Source organism: Rhipicephalus microplus, chromosome 10 (assembly GCF_043290135.1).
Source record: "Rhipicephalus microplus isolate Deutch F79 chromosome 10, USDA_Rmic, whole genome shotgun sequence".
Lineage (NCBI taxonomy): Eukaryota > Metazoa > Arthropoda > Arachnida > Ixodida > Ixodidae > Rhipicephalus > Rhipicephalus microplus.
In genome coordinates this window covers 15,290,631-15,310,320 of record NC_134709.1, presented here as the reverse complement: position 1 = coordinate 15,310,320, position 19,690 = coordinate 15,290,631, and the positions used below count along the sequence as shown (strand labels likewise).

General features: G+C 48.3%; 2 protein-coding genes across 3 annotated transcripts in view; both read left to right on the top strand.

The window, feature by feature from the left end:
- Window positions 1-1,567, top strand: part of LOC119180581 (DNA primase large subunit) — a 56,785-nt gene extending 55,218 nt beyond the window's left edge. For both annotated transcript variants that reach the window (XM_075875087.1, XM_037431689.2), the window contains one exon: window positions 1,132-1,567. In XM_075875087.1, coding sequence (XP_075731202.1) covers window positions 1,132-1,356 — 225 coding nt within the window. In that variant the 3' untranslated portion in view covers window positions 1,357-1,567. The remainder of the gene's footprint in view (window positions 1-1,131) is intronic.
- A 15,914-nt stretch (window positions 1,568-17,481) lies between these two features.
- On the top strand, window positions 17,482-19,330 carry LOC119180582 (uncharacterized). Its single transcript, XM_037431690.2, has one exon. The coding sequence runs from the start codon at window positions 17,511-17,513 to the stop codon at window positions 18,726-18,728; it is 1,218 nt and encodes a 405-aa protein (XP_037287587.2). The 5' UTR covers window positions 17,482-17,510; the 3' UTR covers window positions 18,729-19,330.
- Window positions 19,331-19,690: the final 360 nt, after the last annotated feature.

Genomic DNA, 19,690 nt, shown 5'->3' with positions numbered 1-19,690 from the left:
CGAAGCCGCCAGGAAATGTCTGGTTGAGCTTAAAAAACTTGCATTACCGTGTAGGCCTCACTACTAGAACCAACGATGTTAGCAGGGTCTGTCAGAAACTGGGCGGTATTTAAGAAAAACTGGACAGCAAATCTTATATTGTTTCTTTCGAGCAGTGGTTCTTAAATGGGGGTGCGCGAAGCCATTTCGATGATCCGGCAAACCCTCACTCGCATTTTACTTCGAGCGCGACTGTGCCACGCATTGATGAACTGTCCAAAATGAAGTGATGGGGCACGTTTGTTTGATGTTTTTCGTAGCAATAGACGGCACTTGTTTCACACTCCAGTTTTGGTAATTTATCTACGTAAGCTCCCCCTCCCTCCCCTCTGTTTCAAGGAGTCCCCCATCACTTCCACCAGTCCATAAAGGGTCTCCGACACATCTATCGCTCAGAACCACTGCTTTAGAGAATAATCTCCTTTATCTTAGTTTCTTTTGTCCAACTATTCAAGCTGGATAAAGTGCAAAGCCACTCAGCTTGAAAAAGAAAAGCATGTATGTGTACAGAGCATGAATGTGTGCTTGAACGTACAAAACAGAGCACTACCCTACTCAAAGTCACATTTCTGTTTTCTCCTTCTCAGCATGCCTGCCACCTCACCCACACTCTTTATAAGGCATACAAATTTGCCCTTATCTGGCAACCTTATAGTACTGCCTGTCAATAAGCTCGAGAAATAAATTTTGTTGTAAAAGGAAAGTCGCTTTTGCGAATGTCCAAACCTTGTGCTGAAGGACAAGCCTCGCAAATACAGGTTTCTAAAGGATGCTGAATCACCAAAAAGCAGTCGCTGAAAAAGTCACCATGGTCAGTTTATGTGGTGCCAAGTTTGTGAGTACCTGTGTGTTGCATGAAAACGTAAATGTGAATCAATAATAATGAAAAAGTGACGCATGCCTGAAAAGACAATCTCGAAGCAAGCCTCGAAAGCTGAATGCCCCTTGCTTCCCGCCCCCTCTAAATTAAGTTGGTGAAAGTTTACGTATTAATTTCAGACGCTCACAGGTCGGGAAGCGTGCCTGCATTTACTGAGGATGCAGAGAACTTTGCTGTGTTGCCTTATTTGGGCGTTTGCTTCCCATGTCCAGGTGGAAGATATGGAAGACATCGCGCAGCTGTGCGAAAACAAGCAGTACGTAGCAGCATGCAAGCTTCACATGGGGAGGATCGGAAAACAGCTCGCGTCGGAGATGGTCTTGCAGGCGGAACCATTTGAAAGCCGCGACGCGGAGTACCTTCAGGAACCTCTAGTTGGAATTCACAAACCTTCACAGTTATACTTCTACATCAGAAAACTAACCGGACTGTCCTAATCCTTGTTTTGTTCTAGAGCTCATTGAAGGAAAAGTGACTTCCTTTTTCGAAAAAGCAAAGTGACTTGCTAGACTTAATTTAATTGAGACCACACACTGTGAATGCAGAGCATGCCTTTTCCTTTAGGTATATTGTCACTGAAGTGACACATTTTTTTCCAAAATGGGAATCGAAGCTTTAATAAAATGTTAATATTTTGTTTTTTCCAAAGCATGGAACCTTTAAGCCTACCCACTTGCGGTAGATTGTTGACTGTGAAACTCTTACCTAAAGAGATCTTGAAACGTGGCCAGCGCATGGCCATTAGAAGAGAAAAATGATTTTCTTTTTTCATATTGTTACGAGGAAGACTGATCCAGCAGGCACAGGCGTGGAGGAATATATGTATTTACAACTGGTTAGTTGAGCTGAGCTGTCAATACAAAGAGCTCGCGCCAGTCTATCTGCTGTCACCCTCTTTTTCATTGTGTTGATTGCTATGCCACCGCTACGTACCAATATTGGTTAATTTTTCTTTCATAACTTATAAATCGCCTTCCTAACCACGAGAAGATGCTTGGTGAGCAAGAAAACACATAAAAAAAGGCGGGTGGTATCGCCACCTTGAAATTTGTGGGATTTTCGTCGTCTGGCCTCAGCGCGGAAGGAAAATGCTACCTCTAAACTCAGAAAAACACTTAGTATTAGTAACAAGAAACAATGAACTGTTACTCTCATTGGTCAAACATACTCCCCCCGACCCCTACACTTGCCGTTCACAGACTATCCTTCTCCCCGCCGGCTGTCCAACGCATGTGGACATACACCATGCCAGTCTCGCAAACTCCCCGCGCATCTTGGCGGCTAGTGCTACTGTAGTAGATCTGTGGGACATTCCACAGCGGTCTTTTTGTAGTCCGCGCCGTCGCCGTAGTCTCCTTTGCCGTGCCTATTACGCGCCGTTTCGCCGAGCGCTGCAGGATCGTCCATACAGTGGTGCAGCTCACAACTTTCAACGTCACAGTCATCATCACTCATTGCTCCTTTCGCTTAGGTGCTCTCTTGTCCCATCAGGGCTTGCCTGCCGGTGACCCTGCTCCACTGTTGCTCGTTTTTGTGTACAGGACGAGTGCAAGGTAATGGTTGATGTTTCTGTCAACGAGCCGCAGCCAAAAGATTCGTTACTAGTGATGGCTGCACTTGTTGCGCTCCTACGACGTTCAGCCTCGTGACTGTGACGGATGTCACGGGCCACCAAATCAATTTTCTCGCCAGGCTCGTCATTATGCGCTGCAGGTGACCTAGCTTCCACAACACCTTGTGTCCGCGTGTCACTTTGCCCAATTGCGAGTGCTGGCCACTGTCAGCAGTTCATGGTAGGTACTGCCACACCCTTCGCTGCGCAGTCTGCTGTGAACTCGGTATGTCCCCTCGCCATGCACAACACTACACTGTGGTGGCCACGTGGAAGCATTTCCTTGTCTCGAGGAGTCATTTTGACGACGCACCCATCCTGCTGGTCAGATTAGCCACGTGCACGTCGGGATGAAAAGTTCGTTAACAGGGGTTGTGTCGAGTCGACGTTTCGACTGGCGGACTTGTCTTCCTCAAGGTTAGAACAAAACTTCCTCTTGCTACCATTTTTCGGATAGCACGTTGAGAGCCACTTGTGGTGTTCTCGTTGTATCGCCATTGCACGGAATGCAAACTCTACCTCCAAACTCAGAAGAACATTTATTAGTAACAAGAGACGTTAAACTGTTACGCTCGTAGGGCAAACATGTGGTAGTCCTGGCCGCTAAGTTTGCCATTCACAAATTACACTTCGCCACGCCAGCCATCCAAAGCATGCGATGCATTCCTTCCCAATCTTGGAACGAGTTTGGGCCAGAAGTTCTTGTAATGCAAATGGAATTCATTACAGTTACATTTTAAAAATTGGAACTTGTCATTACATTAATGTTACATACAACTTTATAGTGATGGATAATCCTGAGGCAAAATATAGTCAGCATTTTAAGGTTCACATAGAGCTACATATACTACACGAACTTCATATCGCCGACAGCACGTTATAGTAGATGAACGTAATATAGAAATGACTCCTAGACAAATTTTATAGAAACCACAGGCCACGCTACAGACACGTCTCACTGCAACTTTCAATCTCGTCTATTACAAGTCCAAGCAATGTGGCACTTTCCATCTCAATATTGAAAGGCGCCGTAAGGATACTATGTTTCAGGTTTTCAAATAGAAATCTCCACAAATGCACTAGCATTTTTAAGTATTTTTAACAGGAAACCGCATTGCATGGAATAATACTTAGGCTTTTAATAAATGCTGATATAATATGAACATATCAGCATAAAGTAATGTGCAGGACACACATTTGCTACTTAGTTGAGTCCCCTGTTGACACTTGAACGGTTACAGCGCATAACGGACAAGAAGAAACAGCTGAGCCAGCCAATGCAAGACGACAGAGCACTCACTTTCAACAGATTTTTATTGTGATAGTAGTGTCTTATCTTGGTGTCACCCTCCGGTGTTGTTTTTTTTTTTAATCCTTGTGCGAGACTATATAGTTGATACAATTTACCAATAAAAATCAGTTGCAAGTAAGCGACTCTGTCCTTTCTTGTAGGCCGGCTCGGCTGTTTCTTCCTCCCCATGGTGTGCTGCCAGTTTCAGTCATGACAAACCAATAGATAGTGTTGCACGATAGTGTTAGTGACCGTGCTCGTGTTGTTGTTGCTGTTGGGCCTCCATCTTGGCTGCAGCTGCCTCTGACTCTCCCTGCATATTTTGTAAATATATTTATTTCATTCATTCTCTCACCCCCATGACATTTGGTGGTGGTACGGGGTACAACACGATATAACGGAGCTCCGCAGTGGCCGACGCTTGGATTTTTCCACCATGGCAAACCAGGGACCCGCTCCCGCCGAGGCGACTACAACAACAACTGTTGTCCTTCCGCAGCTAAAAGATCCTGGCACGTTCTGTGGCACGGATAATGTCGACATCGAAGAATGGTTGCCGTTGTACGAACGTAAAAGTAAGAATTACCGCTGGGATGAAACTCTTATGTTAGCCAATATCCTGTTCTACTTGAAAGGAACAGCAAAAGTGTGGTTCGAGAAACATGAAGATGAAATTGGAAGCTGGGATGCGTGCAAAGAAAAGATGTGCGCCCTTTTTGGCAAGTCTGTGGGTAGAAACGCAGCGGCCAAGAAGGAGTTGGCATCTCGTGCGCAAACGTCATCAGAGTCCTACGTGACTTACATACAGGACGTGCTTGCCCTTTGCCGAAAAGCAGACCACAGTATGGAAGAAACCGAAAAAGTAGCTTACATATTAAAAGGCATTGCAGATGATGCATTCAACCTTCTCCTATGCAAGGACTGCAACACGGTCGATGCCATCATCAAGGAGTGCCAGCGTTTTGAGGCTGCGAAAAGTCGACGTATCACCCATAATTTCACTCCTCTACCAAACACAGCAGCAACCTGGTCGTGCGAAGACGGGCCTGCACTACAGACGCCGTTAACTGCAGAGCACGTGACCAAGATCGTCAGACTTGCACTTGAAGCTCTGTCTCCTGCGTCCACGTGCTCCCATGCCTTTGACTCTAGCCCACAGATGATGCCACTGGTACATGACATTGTGCGACAAGAGCTTTCCAATGCTGGACTGGCCTCCGAGTGCACTACAGTTCCCTCTCAGCCGATCAACCGTCATCGACCCCCTGTTTCGTATGCCCAAAGCCAAAACCTTCCGGCACGCCCTCGCAATCCAGCAGAGTGGAGGACTGCTGACGATCGCCTGATTTGTTTCAACTGCCACCGTATCGGACACGTGGCCCATCATTGTAACACTCGGTGGTATTGGCATCAGGCATCCTATGGGTACACCCATCGGCCAGAGAGGGATCATGGACGCTATCAAACTTACCGGGAGTCACCTCAGGCCACCAGTGAAAACCTTCCTTCTATGCCGCCATATCGTCGTCGCTTTCCATCTCCGCATGCTCACCAGTCCCGTTCACCGCTCTCCCGTCCCCCGTCGTCTCGCTCGCCCCAATTTCGCCGACTGACTACCTGCCGCGGGAAAACTAGATGATGCAGCTCCCGGAGGTGATGCTGCATCGACCACTTGCCCGCCAAATCCTCTGACCATGCTGCCGACTCGACGCAACCTTATTGACGTTGAAGTAGATGACACACCCGTTGTTGCACTTGTGGACACAGGGGCTCACAAGTCAGTGATGAGTTCAGAACTTTGTTGCCACCTTAGGAAAGTTTTAACGCCACCCACAGTGCCACTCATCCAGGTCGCCGAGGGCGGCACGTTTCCAGTGCTTGGAATGTGCTCCGCGCGTATAAGTGTGGCTGATCGCTCCACGACAGTGCTATTTGCTGTGCTCGAGAAATGTTCCTATGAACTTATCCTTGGCATGGACTTTTTATCCGCCCACTCTGCTCTTATTGATTGTGGAACCGGCATGCTTCAACTTGATTTACCGTGTTGCCATGACGACCCAACACCAGCTCAACCCCGTCTGTGTTCTGCAGATCACGTTCGCCTAGCACCTCAAGCCATTACTTACATGAACCTGAGATATGTCCCTCTTGTTCACGATGGTGACTACATGTTGACACCTATTGCTGACGTTCTGCTGGCCAAAAATGTTGCCATGCCTCACACACTTTTGACAGTCACGGGAAATACAGCATCTCTTCCGATCCTAAACTTCAGCTGGTGCGCTCAAGTTATCCCAGATGGTATGACTTTGGCAAAAGTTTCTTCTATAGATGCTGCCATTTCCGCATTCGTTGCCGAATCTTCTTCGTCCTCTGCTCCGTTCTCATCCTCGAAGATCGCAGCGGATGCCACCATCGACAAGATGATTACTCCGGACCTTCTTCCAGCACAGACAGCTGACATCCGGCACCTGCTGAAATCCTACCGCGACATCTTTGATTTTGATGACCGCCCTTTGGGTCAGACATCCTTTATAACTCATAGGATTAACACTGGAGACGCCAGCCCCATCCGACGACATCCTTATCGCATGTCTAATTCTGAGCGACAAGTTATCCAGCACGAAATTGAAGAAATGCTCACAAAAGACGTCATCGAACCTTCCTGCAGTCCATGGGCATCGCCGGTCGTGCTAGTCAAGAAGAAGGATGGCAGCTGGCACTTCTGCGTAGACTACCGTCACTTAAACAAAGTAACACGTAAGTAACACGTGTATCCACTGCCGCCGATTGACGATGCTCTCGACTGCCTACATGGGTCTGCCTACTTTTCATCTATCGATTTGCGATTAGGATACTGGCAGATTTCTGTCGATCATCGAGACCGTGAGAAAACCGCATTCATCACACCGGATGCACTTTTCCAGTTCAAGGTTATGCCATTCGGATTGTGTAATGCGCCAGCTACATTTGAAAGGATGATGGACTCTCTCCTGCGTGGATACAAATGGACCACGTGCCTGTGCTATCTCGATGATGTCATCGTATTTTCACCTACATTCGAAAGCCACCTTAGCCGCCTAATGGCTGTTCTTGAGGTTTTCCGGGCAGCAGGACTTCAGCTCAACTATTCCAAATGTCGCTTTGGCCGTCGGGAAATCACTGTGCTGGGCCACCTTGTCAGTGCTGGAGGCGTGCAACCTGATCCTGACAAAATTCGAGTTGTCAAAGATTTTTTCATACCACGTTCCGCAAAAGATGTACGGAGTTTTATCGGCCTTTGTTCTTACTTTCGACGTTTCGTGAAGAATTTCGCTGACATTGCCCGACCACTTACGGAGCTATTGAAGAAGGACATGCCTTTTATTGAGGTACTGACCAAGCGCCTGCCTTCAGCACCCTTACAACATTACTTACTTCCCCACCCATCTTGGCCCATTTCGATCCGTCAGACCATACTGAAGTTCGTACCGATGCTAGTGGACTTGGAATTGGTGCTGTTCTCGCCCAGGGGCAACGAGGACAGGATCGCGTCATTGCTTATGCCAGCCGCCTCCTTTCTCCTTCGGAGAGCAAGTTTTCCATTCAGAGCGTGAGTGTCTCGCACTAGTCTGGGCAGTAGGAAAATTTCGACCGTACTTGTTTGGCCGCACCTTTTCGGTAATTACAGATCGCCATGCCTTGTGCTGGCTGTCGTCCCTTAAAGATCCAACTGGACGACTTGGCCGTTGGGCCTTGAAACTACAAGAATACAGCTTCGACGTGGCATACAAATCTGGCCTAATGCACCAGGATGCCGACTGTCTATCCCGTCACCCCGTGGACCCACCTGACCTTTCAGCTCATGATTCTGACCCTTGTCCTGCCAGCGCTCCAAACATTCCACCTTGCCACCAGCTGGTCCGCTCCAACCAATAGACATACCCACCGTTCCCTTCTACCGCGTCGGTCTTGATCTCGTTGGACCATTTCTTAGTTCTCTCACTGGAAACAAGTGGATAGCTGTAGCCACTCATTACGCCACAAGATACGCTAACACACGAGCGCTACCGACAAGCTGTGCCACTGACATCGCGGACTTCTTGCTTCGTGACGTAATTCTTCACCATGGCGCTCCTCGACAGCTGCTGACTGATCGTAGTAGCTCATTTCTTTCAAAAGTAGTAACTGACATCCTTCGCTCGTGTTCGACGCGTCACAACCTCACTTTGGCCTATCACCCACAAGCAAATGGTCTTACCAAGCGCCTAAACAGAACATTGACCACAATGCTCTCCATGTACGTTTCCAAAGATCACCTTGATTGGGATAGTACTTTGCCTTATGTTGCATTCGCGTACAATTCGTCATGCCACGACACCGCTGGCCTCTCCTCCTTCTATTTATTGTTCGGCCGCCATCCAGCGTGACCCTTCGAGACTCTTCTCCCATCAAATACGCAAACGGTTACAGAGTACGCCCGGGATGCCACTGCTCGAGCTCAAGTGGCCCGCCAAATCGCACGAGAACGTCTTCTTGGCTTGCAGCTCTCTCAGAAGGCCCGCTACGATAGCCATCACAGAGTAGTTTCCTACTTTCCAGGTTCATTGGTCCTCCTCTGGACACCATGCCGCCACGTTGGCCTCTCTTCGAAGCTGCTGTCTTGCTACTCTGGGCGTTACAAGGTTTTACGCCGGCTTACCGAGGTCACATACGAGATTGCTCCGTTGGACAGTCAGTCGTCGTCGTCCGCCCCCGCTACTGACGTCGTCCACGTGACCCGCCTCAAACCCTACATATCCGCATATGATCCTACTCTCCTTTAGATGCCGAGACGGCACTGCCAGCGGCGGGGGTTATATGTTGCACGACATCGGCAACGAAAAAGCATCATAGACCGTGCTTGTGTTGTTGCTGTTAGGCCTCCATCTTGGCGTCAGCTGCCTCTGACTCTCCCTGCATATTTTGTAAATATATTTGTTTCATTCATTCTCTCACACCCGTGACAATAGTTTTCAGAACTGTAAAGTTAGCTTTCCCGATATGCATTTCGAAAAAGTAATGGCGGCTCATCATTTATTGCAAAGCACGGGATCAGTGAATGACATGGAAAATGTTAAGTCGCCTCTCTTGATATAAACGCTCATAAAAGACACGACCCATCATGTCCAACTAAAATTGCATCTCTGCTTTAAGCACGACAGGTGCGGCCATTACTTGTTCAAGTACGCAGGGCACAGAAGCGCACTTGCAAAGTATGAAAAAGGTCCATTGACTCGCCTTTTCTTCTAGACTTGTGAACTCTCCTTGTCGCATTCAATGAGCATATTTCTGCGTATTTTCTTTGTCTTTCTATCTTTTCTGTATCTTCTAATTTTTCCTCCTTATTTTGTTTGTTTTTCTGTGTTGTGTATATATATATATATATATATATATATATATATATATATATATATATATATATATATATATATATATATATATATATATATATATATATATATATATATATATATATATATCGCTCTCTGTAGTCATTCTCTCTCCTTCCGTCTCTCTGGGCTAGTTCTCCCCTCCTCCTCACCCCCACATCATTTTACCACCTGCTTTCTATACCGTACTATACATGGCTCTGCTATGCTCTGCTAGTGTGAGGGCATATTGCAAAGGAACACTGAGCGAATAATTTCTTCAGCTGCCCGTTTTATTATTAGATGGTTACTCAGCTAAGAAATGCAGCCATAATGGCATATTTATTGTTGAGCTGTTTATCCTTGCCGCTGTTCCAGTGTAAATTGGCGAAATACCGTTACTTCGTGTATTCGCTCCAAAGCTGAATGTGAATGTTTAGTGCTGTGTTCGTCATTCTGTCGCGAACATGGCTTCCTGGGACATTATGGTCGCGATATGGGTGGAATGAATGAGTTCTCCCTGTGTATTGATCTTCTTCAGATTTTCACGCCTATCGTTGGGTGCCAAGGACACGCAGCCTCCCAATTTTTTCTCCTACTATTGTCACCCGTCCCCGTGGACAGCGACCCCCGCCTGCCATTCTGTAAAAGACGAGATGGAGGGCGCACTCAGACATGGTGAAACGGGCACCATAAATTGGGGGAGCGATAACTGTCGGTGTTGATTTTGGTAAATTGCTGCCATTCACAAAGGTATGCACAGACCTGCATTGCAGACAAAGCCCGAGGAAGGGACAGCACTTTCCGAAGACAGGCGCCGAGTCACAGCTGCAAAGGTTAAAGGCTGGGGGGCAACTGCTGCATTTCCTGGGAAAACCAAAACAAGTGACAGCGGTTTCATTTATATACGTGGTGTTGACGAGTTATCGGCTTAGCGCTGTAGGTAGACTGCTAGGCGCTTTTTCACAACCGGTCATCTCCTGATGGCAAGTATTCCAACGCCCGAGGCGAAAAGGGTTGAGCAGCGGTGACGATCCATCAGTGCAGGAAAGGCAGTGATGCACCCAGGGATTAGTTGGAGGAATTCGGGAGACTGCAGCCAACCGATCGCTTAGGAGAGAAACATTTCGGCAGCCTGATTGGGCTCTAACAGCGTTTGGTGTTTGTCAAGTCTTAAAATTATGTGTACATAGACTGTGCAAAAAGAGGAGGATCAATGAAAATCTAATTAAACGTCTCTATGAGATGATTGGAAAGTTGCCGTCCCTTCAAGGTGCCTGCATATTGAGTTACTGTTTTCGACGTCCTGGGCAGCAGCAGCCAACTGCCACACTGCGAGCAAGGCGAGTGGGAGAACCATTAGGAACTCCTGTGTTAAAAAAAAAACCACGAAGGAAAAAATAAACTGGATATGCAAGTGGTTACGACACTCGCCTTTAATTAGTATGTTTGAATCTCGTCTCGGTGAGAAATCCTTTTTTGCTGAAAACTTATGTTCTTTTTTTTTTTCTCTGTTTCTGCTTCTTTCCCTTTAGTCAGCCTCGCCCATGTCTCACCCATCAGAGTTACTGCATCCCACGCTGTACGAATCCACGCACATAGCTTTCTATGACACATAGCAGACCTTGAGCATACCAGATGGGCTGTGAACAACAACACCAAATACTGCATTCATTTTTTCAGCAGTGCAACAGTAGGCAAAATTACTGAAGATAATCACACAGTGAATGCTGATAATGGAGAGAAGCTAGGTCCCAAGATCCATAATGTCTTATTTAATGATCACAAGATTATCTGTGGTTTTACGTTCCAAAACCACGCCGTAGTAGACGGCTTCGGAAATTTTGACTAATTAATTAATTAACATTGGTCTCTTCGCTACATTGATCGGTCGGCAAAGAGGCTCTACCCTTAGGTCGGCAAGGTGTTCAAGTTCTCGAACATGCGGATGCGAGAGGTCCTCAAGGTAGAGTTGAGACCCATCAGGGAGTCCGTCCTGGACACAGCTCACGGTCTCATCCTAGCTGGCATCATGCACGAAACGCCCAAGTATGTCTGCAAAGAGCTGCGCATAGACTGACCTCCCGCTTTTTTGCAGCTATAGACTTTGAGTACTGACTGTGTCATGCAGATTTGCCGTGTACGCTATATATACTGGTCTTTTAACTAACTTGTCCGTGGTTCATACAGAATCCACAAATCCAAAGAAAGGTCATCGCACATGAAGGTGTTGCGCTCACCTTCGAAAGGAAGTTGCGAGAGCACTCAGCTCGCAGGACAAGGCGTGCTCCATTGGGAATTTTACTGCGTTAAGGGCCTAGCACTCAGTCAGCCTGACTGCCACTTCACAGTAACATATACACTTGAATTCGGGCCCATCAGTTGTATGCATACTGTGAAGTACAGCTTTTTCCCAGCTGTGTTCAGTCTCAAAGAAGCACGACACTAGCACAAAATAACGCAAAAGAGGACGTACGCGCGTGACCCCACATGCTAAATCGACATCGCAGAAAGAGCCGCGCGGATGGATAAAATATCAGCGCTGAAGAGCTTGAGGGGAATTAAGTTTGATGGTTATATATCGCTGCAGTTATTACGGAATGCTTCTAAATGGGCCCTGCGACACGTTTTGAGCATAGTCAGGAAATGCTGCCGTTCGGTAGTAGAGGCGCCCAACAACACGCGAGCCAAATATTATAGCGCAGCATGCGGCCTGGAATTCACAATAAATTATGAAAGTCGGCTAAAAATTGTTTTTTTTTTCTCTCGACAAATCACGAAATAAGCCCAAAAATCAATCGTAGTAGGCCCATCTATCAGCCATTGGCTAATTTGAACATGGCGCGCTCGGTGGTTACAGATATCGCCGCGGGATGCCGTCACTTGTCCACGCGTGCGCGAGCGATCGCACTGAAAAAGCCACGTATTCGAAGAAAAAAAAAGAGGACGTTCTTAAGGTCACAAGGCGTGCGTGACGTTTTTTGTTTGCCCCTGCCGTCCCTCCCTGCTTAGCTTCCAGCGCTTCCGTCGGGTTCAGAGAAGAGATAATGCGATTGCAGCGTGTGACAAATCTTTGTAACTCCGCTCGTACTGGACGGATTCTTAAAATTTTTTGCGGCGTTGAATTTGTGAGGCAATACGCTTTTCCAGTGAATTAATTCCACGGTTACTAAAGAAAAAGTGTTTCAGGGCCCCTTTAAACCCTTCACGATAGTTGACAGAATTTGAACACCAGACGTCTTTATTCATTCACGCGCTACTTTATCGCAATGAGAGATGGCGTTCACAGCCTCAAGTTCGTGTTTCTATTCACGGTGGTCTGTGGATGTCCGTGCATGCACTGACAAAAGACGCACGACCTGCTGCTTTGCGAGAAAACGGGTCTTCAGAATTTCGGCATAAAGCGGGATTTGAAGTACTAGTTGTATTGTTATTGAAGTGGACTATCCGTATTGCAGAGGCTAATAACATTTATTCGTAAACAACACAAATTATAAAGGCGACGACGCTGATTAGTGTGTAAATGTACGCCTTATGATGGCTTCTTTAATGTGGCGTACTGACGGATGAGAAGATATACCCCCGAATAAGAGTGGTTATTGGCCTCGAGGGTGATTACTGGAGAGGCCGGCGCTGCTGTCGCTGTGACGTAGCAAATATCACGTACGTGACGTGCCTATGCCGGCGTCAGTGCAGTGCGCTTGCTTTGAACCTCGAAGCAGTTCATTTTCTAGCCTACATGTTTGTTGACCGCTTGGTACCGCAGTGCCGGATGCATTCGAGCGAGCCTAATGTAAGTGAGCTCTTCCAAATCGTCGCTGCAGGGATATACTTGAGTGATAAAACTTAAAATTGGTGAAACGACTCGGCGCTTATCATCGGGGGAGCAGCTCACTCAGCGCCCCCCCCCCCCCCTCTCTCTCTCTCTTTTTTTTTTTGAGTGCCGTACATTTCAAAAGATTGCAGTAGGGTTGCCAGGCGGGCTAGTTGGTACAAATTCATGCGCTTGTCTGTCTCTTCTCTTGTGTCCCATTGGTTTGCGCTTCCAATTATTCCATTATGAATTTGAAGATATGTTGCGTCCAGAACGGGAGTGAAAATGTAGTGGTGGTAATGGTTAGAGAAAGAAGACGCCTTATTTCTGCTCTGCAGGCCGGTAGTGAGCACGGCGCAGCGCCTGCGGGGAGGGGGAATGGTAGAAAAGTAGTTATAATGTGCGGCAAGTACGACGCTGTAGTTCTTTTGCATTGCACATTCTGCTGTTCTTTTGCATTGCATATTCGGACGTCTCACCTGTCAGCAGCCGCGGGATGTGCTGGGCTGCTCGCATACGTATTGGTGGATGCTAGAGACCGGTGGAGTCATCGAAAACAAGACACCGTAACTGTAAATGTTGTAGGCCCGTGTGCTCAGATTTGGGCGCACGTTAAAGAACCCCAGGTGGTCGAAATTTTCGGAGCCCTCCACTACGGCGTCTCTCATAATCATATGGTGGTTTTGGGACGTCAAACCCCACAAATAAATCAATCAAGACACTGTAACTGTAATTAATAGTCGAGCAAGCGGTGCGTGCAGATATTGCAACGTTTTCGCGTTATATCACGCCCAAGAAGCAAGTGCAGTGAAAGCGAGTATTAAGGAACCCCCGAGAGCGAAAGTTTTGTTTGCGGTCTTTTTAAAGTTATTCGTGGCTTTGCGTCTGGCAGTGCCGAAATTGAATCGTAATTGCTCTAACGCATCGCGTAATTAACGCTAGCGCCGTTGATTCAAAATGACTGCGCTTCTATTCGAAACGCCCGCCTAAATACCACGATGGGGCAGTGCCTGAGAGTGCGCGCGCCCAGACTTTGGTGACCCGCGGGCGTTGAAGAATGAAATGCTGTAGGTGATCTGAGCGTGTCCTCCCCCCCCCCCCAAAAAAAAAGAAAAGCATTCTTGGCGTAAGCAGCCAAAAACCATTTTGAGAGCAGCCGGACAGTTCTGTATATAGCAGTCATATGTTTCTGTGGTTTCGTTATTTGTAGTGTTATGAATCTTTTTTGTTACTGTACAAGTATGTACTCCATTTACTCTGTACAAAAACAATGTTACGCATGCATTATTAGTGTGTTATATTGTATTTATTTTTATATTGTATGCTCTGAGTGGTGCTTTCGGGTACTTGGGTCCCGTTAGGCAGAGGACATCTGCCTTTTGCCCTTGTATCCGAGGCATACATTTGTCTGAAATAAAGACAACAACAACAACAGAGCAAGAGGGTTGACAAACAATAGTCCTCGTCGGGTGCCACTCGGGGTATTGTGCGCGCCCTGCAAGTGTTCTCTGATATCATCTTAACTGAGTTGCTTGAAATATTGAAGTACATAAAGAGGACACCTGGACACAGCGCACACTAACAACTGGAACTTCATTGACAAAAAAAAAAAGACATATATGAGTGGTTACAAGAACACGGGGACAGTGGAAGAAATGATTAGATATGAGCAGACAGATTGTATTAGTGACGTGCTTCCAGAAAAGCCACCTCAGTGGCGAGTAACACAACCGAGGGTTTCGCGACATATGAATCAACAGCTTGGTTGATAAAACAAGCCTCTTCGATTTCCCGCGCTTTTCTGGAAACGCGTCATTAATACCATTTGTCTGCTCGTCTAATCATTTCTTCCACTAGACGTGCTCTCGTAGCCGGCCGCTTACATGTGTCTATTTTTTTTTTCAATAATGTTTCAGTTAGTGTGCGCTGTATTCAGGTGCCTTCCTTATGTATACTTCAATTTTTTTTTTTACAACTCAGTTAAGATAAATTACCAACTAGCCCAGCAGTCCGTGTTCTCTGATACTTGCTTTACCTCTGCAACGCCACGAGGGGGCCCCCTGTCTGCGTCAAACCACACACACACACACAGAAAAAAAAAAAAAAGATTGCACCCGAATACCCGGATGAGCTCGCATCGTTACCCAGGTATTTCCTTACCTTACTTTAAAGCTAAGGTAAAATATCTTACAGACAATGCTCGTCACTAATAATCGGTCAGGAGAGGCCGCGCATGCAGGACTATCAAACACAAGCATATATATCGAGTTTCCAAATTGGTGTCGGGTGTTCTTAAGGAGACAAAAATATATGCCGGTAAAGTTCCACCTATTTAAATATATTGAAAGACTCTGGAAGACTTCACCAGGCAGGACCAGCAGGAGCGTTTATTCCGCGATGATTGCCTCGGCTCAGAAGAGAAACGAACGAGCACAATCGCGATGATGATGGTCATGTACAAATAATAACGATAAAGTACGATAAATGTGCTTACAATATTTTGTAAATAATCGTCCAGTAACACTTCTGCCGACAGCAGGCTGCATGGACCACGGTTGTTGTGAACAGTAATGGTATATTGCGGCAAAAGAGCTAAGGTCACGCTATGTTAAGAATTAATGTCAAAGCATCATCGGATACTTGATACCGCTCGAAAAGCAGGGTGAAATGTCGCCGTGAATCTTGCGTGGCAGTCCACGCTGACCGAAGGAAGCGTTACCTCTCAGAGGCGCTCCTCGCAAAAGCAAGCGACAGGTGTGCACTATCGCGCCTGTCGTTAACTCAGTTAACTTAAATGTACGCGAAATATGAGAATTCTTCGGTTTACAGATTTACTAGATTAATATCATAACTTACCTTTCACACCATAACCAGGGCTCCTCTTCGCGTTGGGCGTCCATGGCGTCATGCGCATGTGATCCGTCGAAAGTTCACGACGCGGTGACGACAGCACGTTGGCTCGCAAAAAAAAAAGAAGAAAAAACTTGGTTAGCAAACTCTCTAGGTTGTTTAGCGGCTAATACAAACACAACCTACGCTTGCAAAGAGAGAAAAGCCGCGTGAACAGCCTGGATCACCGGAGTTATCGAACATGTCGCACAGTCGGTAGCACGTGATGTCGTTTTATACGTCACAGAAAGATTCTGGGAGATGGCGCTACGGTATATGTCCTCGCCATCAATAGCTCGTGGTATTGGAATGTCCACACAATCCACCTCTGCAACCCACGAGCACAACAGAACACTGTAGGGTGTATGGCAGCTCTGTCCAGCTCGTGAGACGAGCGAGCCTCGGACAGCGGCCCGTGCCAATGGGATCCCGGACTAAGAATCCCACTCACGGACATTCCTTCCTTGGCCGCAAATAAATGAATGTAGCTGTTCCACGCTTCATAACACAAATAAATGTTTTATTCTCTCTCAATAGCTATTTCGTGACAGCTCAGTAGTGGAATTTACACGTTGTGGTGCATATCCGTTCGTATGATGAACCGTGAAAACATGACACAGCGTGATGACAGGTAACGCCGGCAAGCCTAGCGCCTAAGGTGCTTATCACGATGACACAAGGACACGAAGGGGCAAATGCGAATGGACACGAAGGGGCATTTGCCCCTTCGTGTCCTTGTGTACACGCTGTGTACACAAGGACACGAAGGGGCAAATGCGAAAGTACTATAGTTGTCACTTTTTTTTTGTCGCTTGTTCATACAGTCGCCTACGTCGCAACCATGGCGGGAAATAGTCTACATACAAAAACGGAGACAGGCAAGTGCCACACCACAACGCGTTTTTTTAGCAGCGCGTGCTGATGCCGTCATAAACAGCCGTTTTCCACTCTTGCATGAGTGCTCTTGCCTACGCCAAGATCGCAATACGGGGATTCCTGATTTGCATCTCGAGCATGCACGCTATCTCATTAATACCCACGACCACTGGCTGTTCATGCACAAAAAGGCGGGCGACTGCTGTGGAACGAGTGTCGTCCCAGCTTTCCCGTTCTTAATGATAATTGTCGGGGTTTTACGTCCCAAAACAAACGATATCATTATGAGACACGCCGTTGTGGAGCGCTCCTGAAATTTTGGCTGTCTGGTGTTCTTGAACGCGCGCCTGAATCGAAGTGTACGGGCCCTCTAGCATTTTGCTTTGATCGAAATGTAACCGCCGGGCTCGGGACTCCACGCCGCGACCTTCGGTCGAGCATTCGAGCACCATATTTACTGAGTCACCGTGGCAAGTGTGGTACTCCCGCCTTCAAAAGAGGCGCGTCATTCCAGTCTCTCGCCAGGCGGCGTGGCGTCGGTCGTTTGTTTTGATTGTAGTGTAGTTTTGATGATGCGTTTTCTCCAGGCTGCCTAGGCGACGAGTCCTGTGCCGACCCCGCGTTTCCGGGATAGGTGCCGCCACCGGCGGAGGAAACTAGGGCGGCGTGCGTTCTCTTCCGCGTTTCAAGCGACCCGGAGGGGGGGAGGCGACGGGCCTATGTGGTGGCGCAGAACCGGTATTTTGACAGTTCAGCGCCAGACACACATCGTAAAGGTAGCGCGCTCTCCGCTGCCTCTCCTGTCCGTATCTTGCGTCTCTACCGCTCGTCTCCAGTCCCGCCGCAGCCTCGCGATGGCCCAGGACAGTGGATTGGTGCTCGTCACCGGGGCCTCCGGTTTCATCGCGCTGCACGTGGTTCGAGCCCTGCTCAAGCAAGGCTTCCGAGTGCGCGGTACGGTCCGCGACGCCCAGAACGACCGCAAGACCAAGCCGCTACGGACTTGCTACCCCGAAGCCCAGCACCCAGTGGAATTGGCGGAGGCCGACCTCCTGGACGACGCCGGATGGGCCGACGCCGTCAAGGGCTGCCAGCTTGTCGTTCATGTGGCGTCGCCGTTTCCAAACGCCGAACCGAACCATCCCGACGACGTGATCCGACCGGCCGTCGAAGGCACGCGACGCGTGCTCAAGTTCGCCGCTGACGCCGGCACGGTCCGGCGCGTGGTCCTCACCAGCACCATGGGTGCCGTGCACGGTGAGGTGGACACTCCGGCAGATCGCGAGTACGACGAGAACGACTGGACCAACGTGGACTTCAAGGGTCTCGAGACGTACGCCAAGAGCAAGACCCTGGCCGAGAAGGCTGCTTGGGACTTCGTCAACGCGCTCCCCGCCGCAAAGCGCTTCGAGCTGGTCACCGTCAACCCGTCGCTGGTGTTCGGCCCGCCGCTGCACGGTGCCTACGGCACGAGCATCGAGGTTGTCAAGCGACTCCTCGACAAGTCGACGCCTCTTATTCCATACGTCAACTTCGCCGTGTGTGACGTTCGCGACGTGGCCAAGGCTCACGTACAGGCCCTGATCGTGCCAGAGGCGGCCGGTCAGCGACACATCATCAACTCGGGCAACGTCTGGCTCAAGGACATGGCGCACATGCTCCGCGAAGAACTGTCGTGTCAGGGCTATTACATTCCGTTCCTATCGGCCCCCAACATCGGTCTCTGGCTCGTCGGCTTCATTGATCGGTCGGCAAAGATGCTCTACCCTCGGGTCGGCAAGGTGTTCAAGTTCTCGAACAAGCGGATGCGCGAGGTCCTCAAGGTCGAGCCGAGGCCCATCAGGGAGTCTGTCCTGGACACGGCCCACGGCCTCATCCAAGCCGGCATCATACACGAAGCTCCCAAGTACGTCCGCAAAGAGCTGCGTCTGGACTGACCTCCCGCTTTTTGCGGCTGTGGACTTTGGGGACTGACCGTGGCTTGTGGGTCCGCCGTGTACGATATATGCTGTCCTTATTGCTAACTTGTGGGCATGCCTGTGGCTCTCCTACCCACGTGAGGCGTTTCCGAACAAATAAGTATATAGTCGCGTGCTTCCGAGGGGGTGCCCTTAATTCGTAGGGGGCAGGCCGTACTCTTAACTATCGTAACCGTGCGCGCGACTTTAATTGGGTGGCATTCGGCGCCCGCCGTCTATGTACTGCCTCCGTCCAACGTTTTGGTATAGCCAGTCTACTCGCTGCCTTACCTTAATAAGTAACGATGCCCAAGAGCATGCAGCTGTTTGATCTTTGGCTTTCAGCGCCGGGCAATGATCAAGCAATTTCATGACCAAAGTAGCTGTCAGCTCTTTGGAATATATGCGTCGATGTTCCTTGAGGGCATATCGTGTCTAGCTTGGGTGTTTACGCTTTCTTCGCGAAAACATTTCTTATTGTATTTTTTCACGATTCATTACTTGTGTCTATTTGCATTTAGTGTGTTCTACACCGTGCATCTGTACATGCCGAATAAAGCGTAAATGCATTGTTTTTTGAACTCGTTGTGTGTCGTTATCTCCTATAGCGGAATCCGCCGTGGTGGCAGGGGTGATGGTGCCACTCTGTTGACCCGAAGGTCGCGGGATCGAATCCCAACCGCTGGTGCAGCCGCATTTCAATGGACGTGGCACGCTGGACGCCCGAGGGATTCCATTACGGCGTCATTGATATCGCGGTTTTAGGACGTTAAGCCCCAACAATTGGTGCCTCCGAGCAGATATCCTGTAGTACGTGCCGTCTTGGCGCATGCTTCCCACCTGGCACTTTCGCAAGTTTGAGATTGTGGCGTTCTTTCAATAAGCGCCTGCTTCTCCGGAGGAAGCTTAAATTGCGTCGTGGCAAAATGCCAACTCCTATT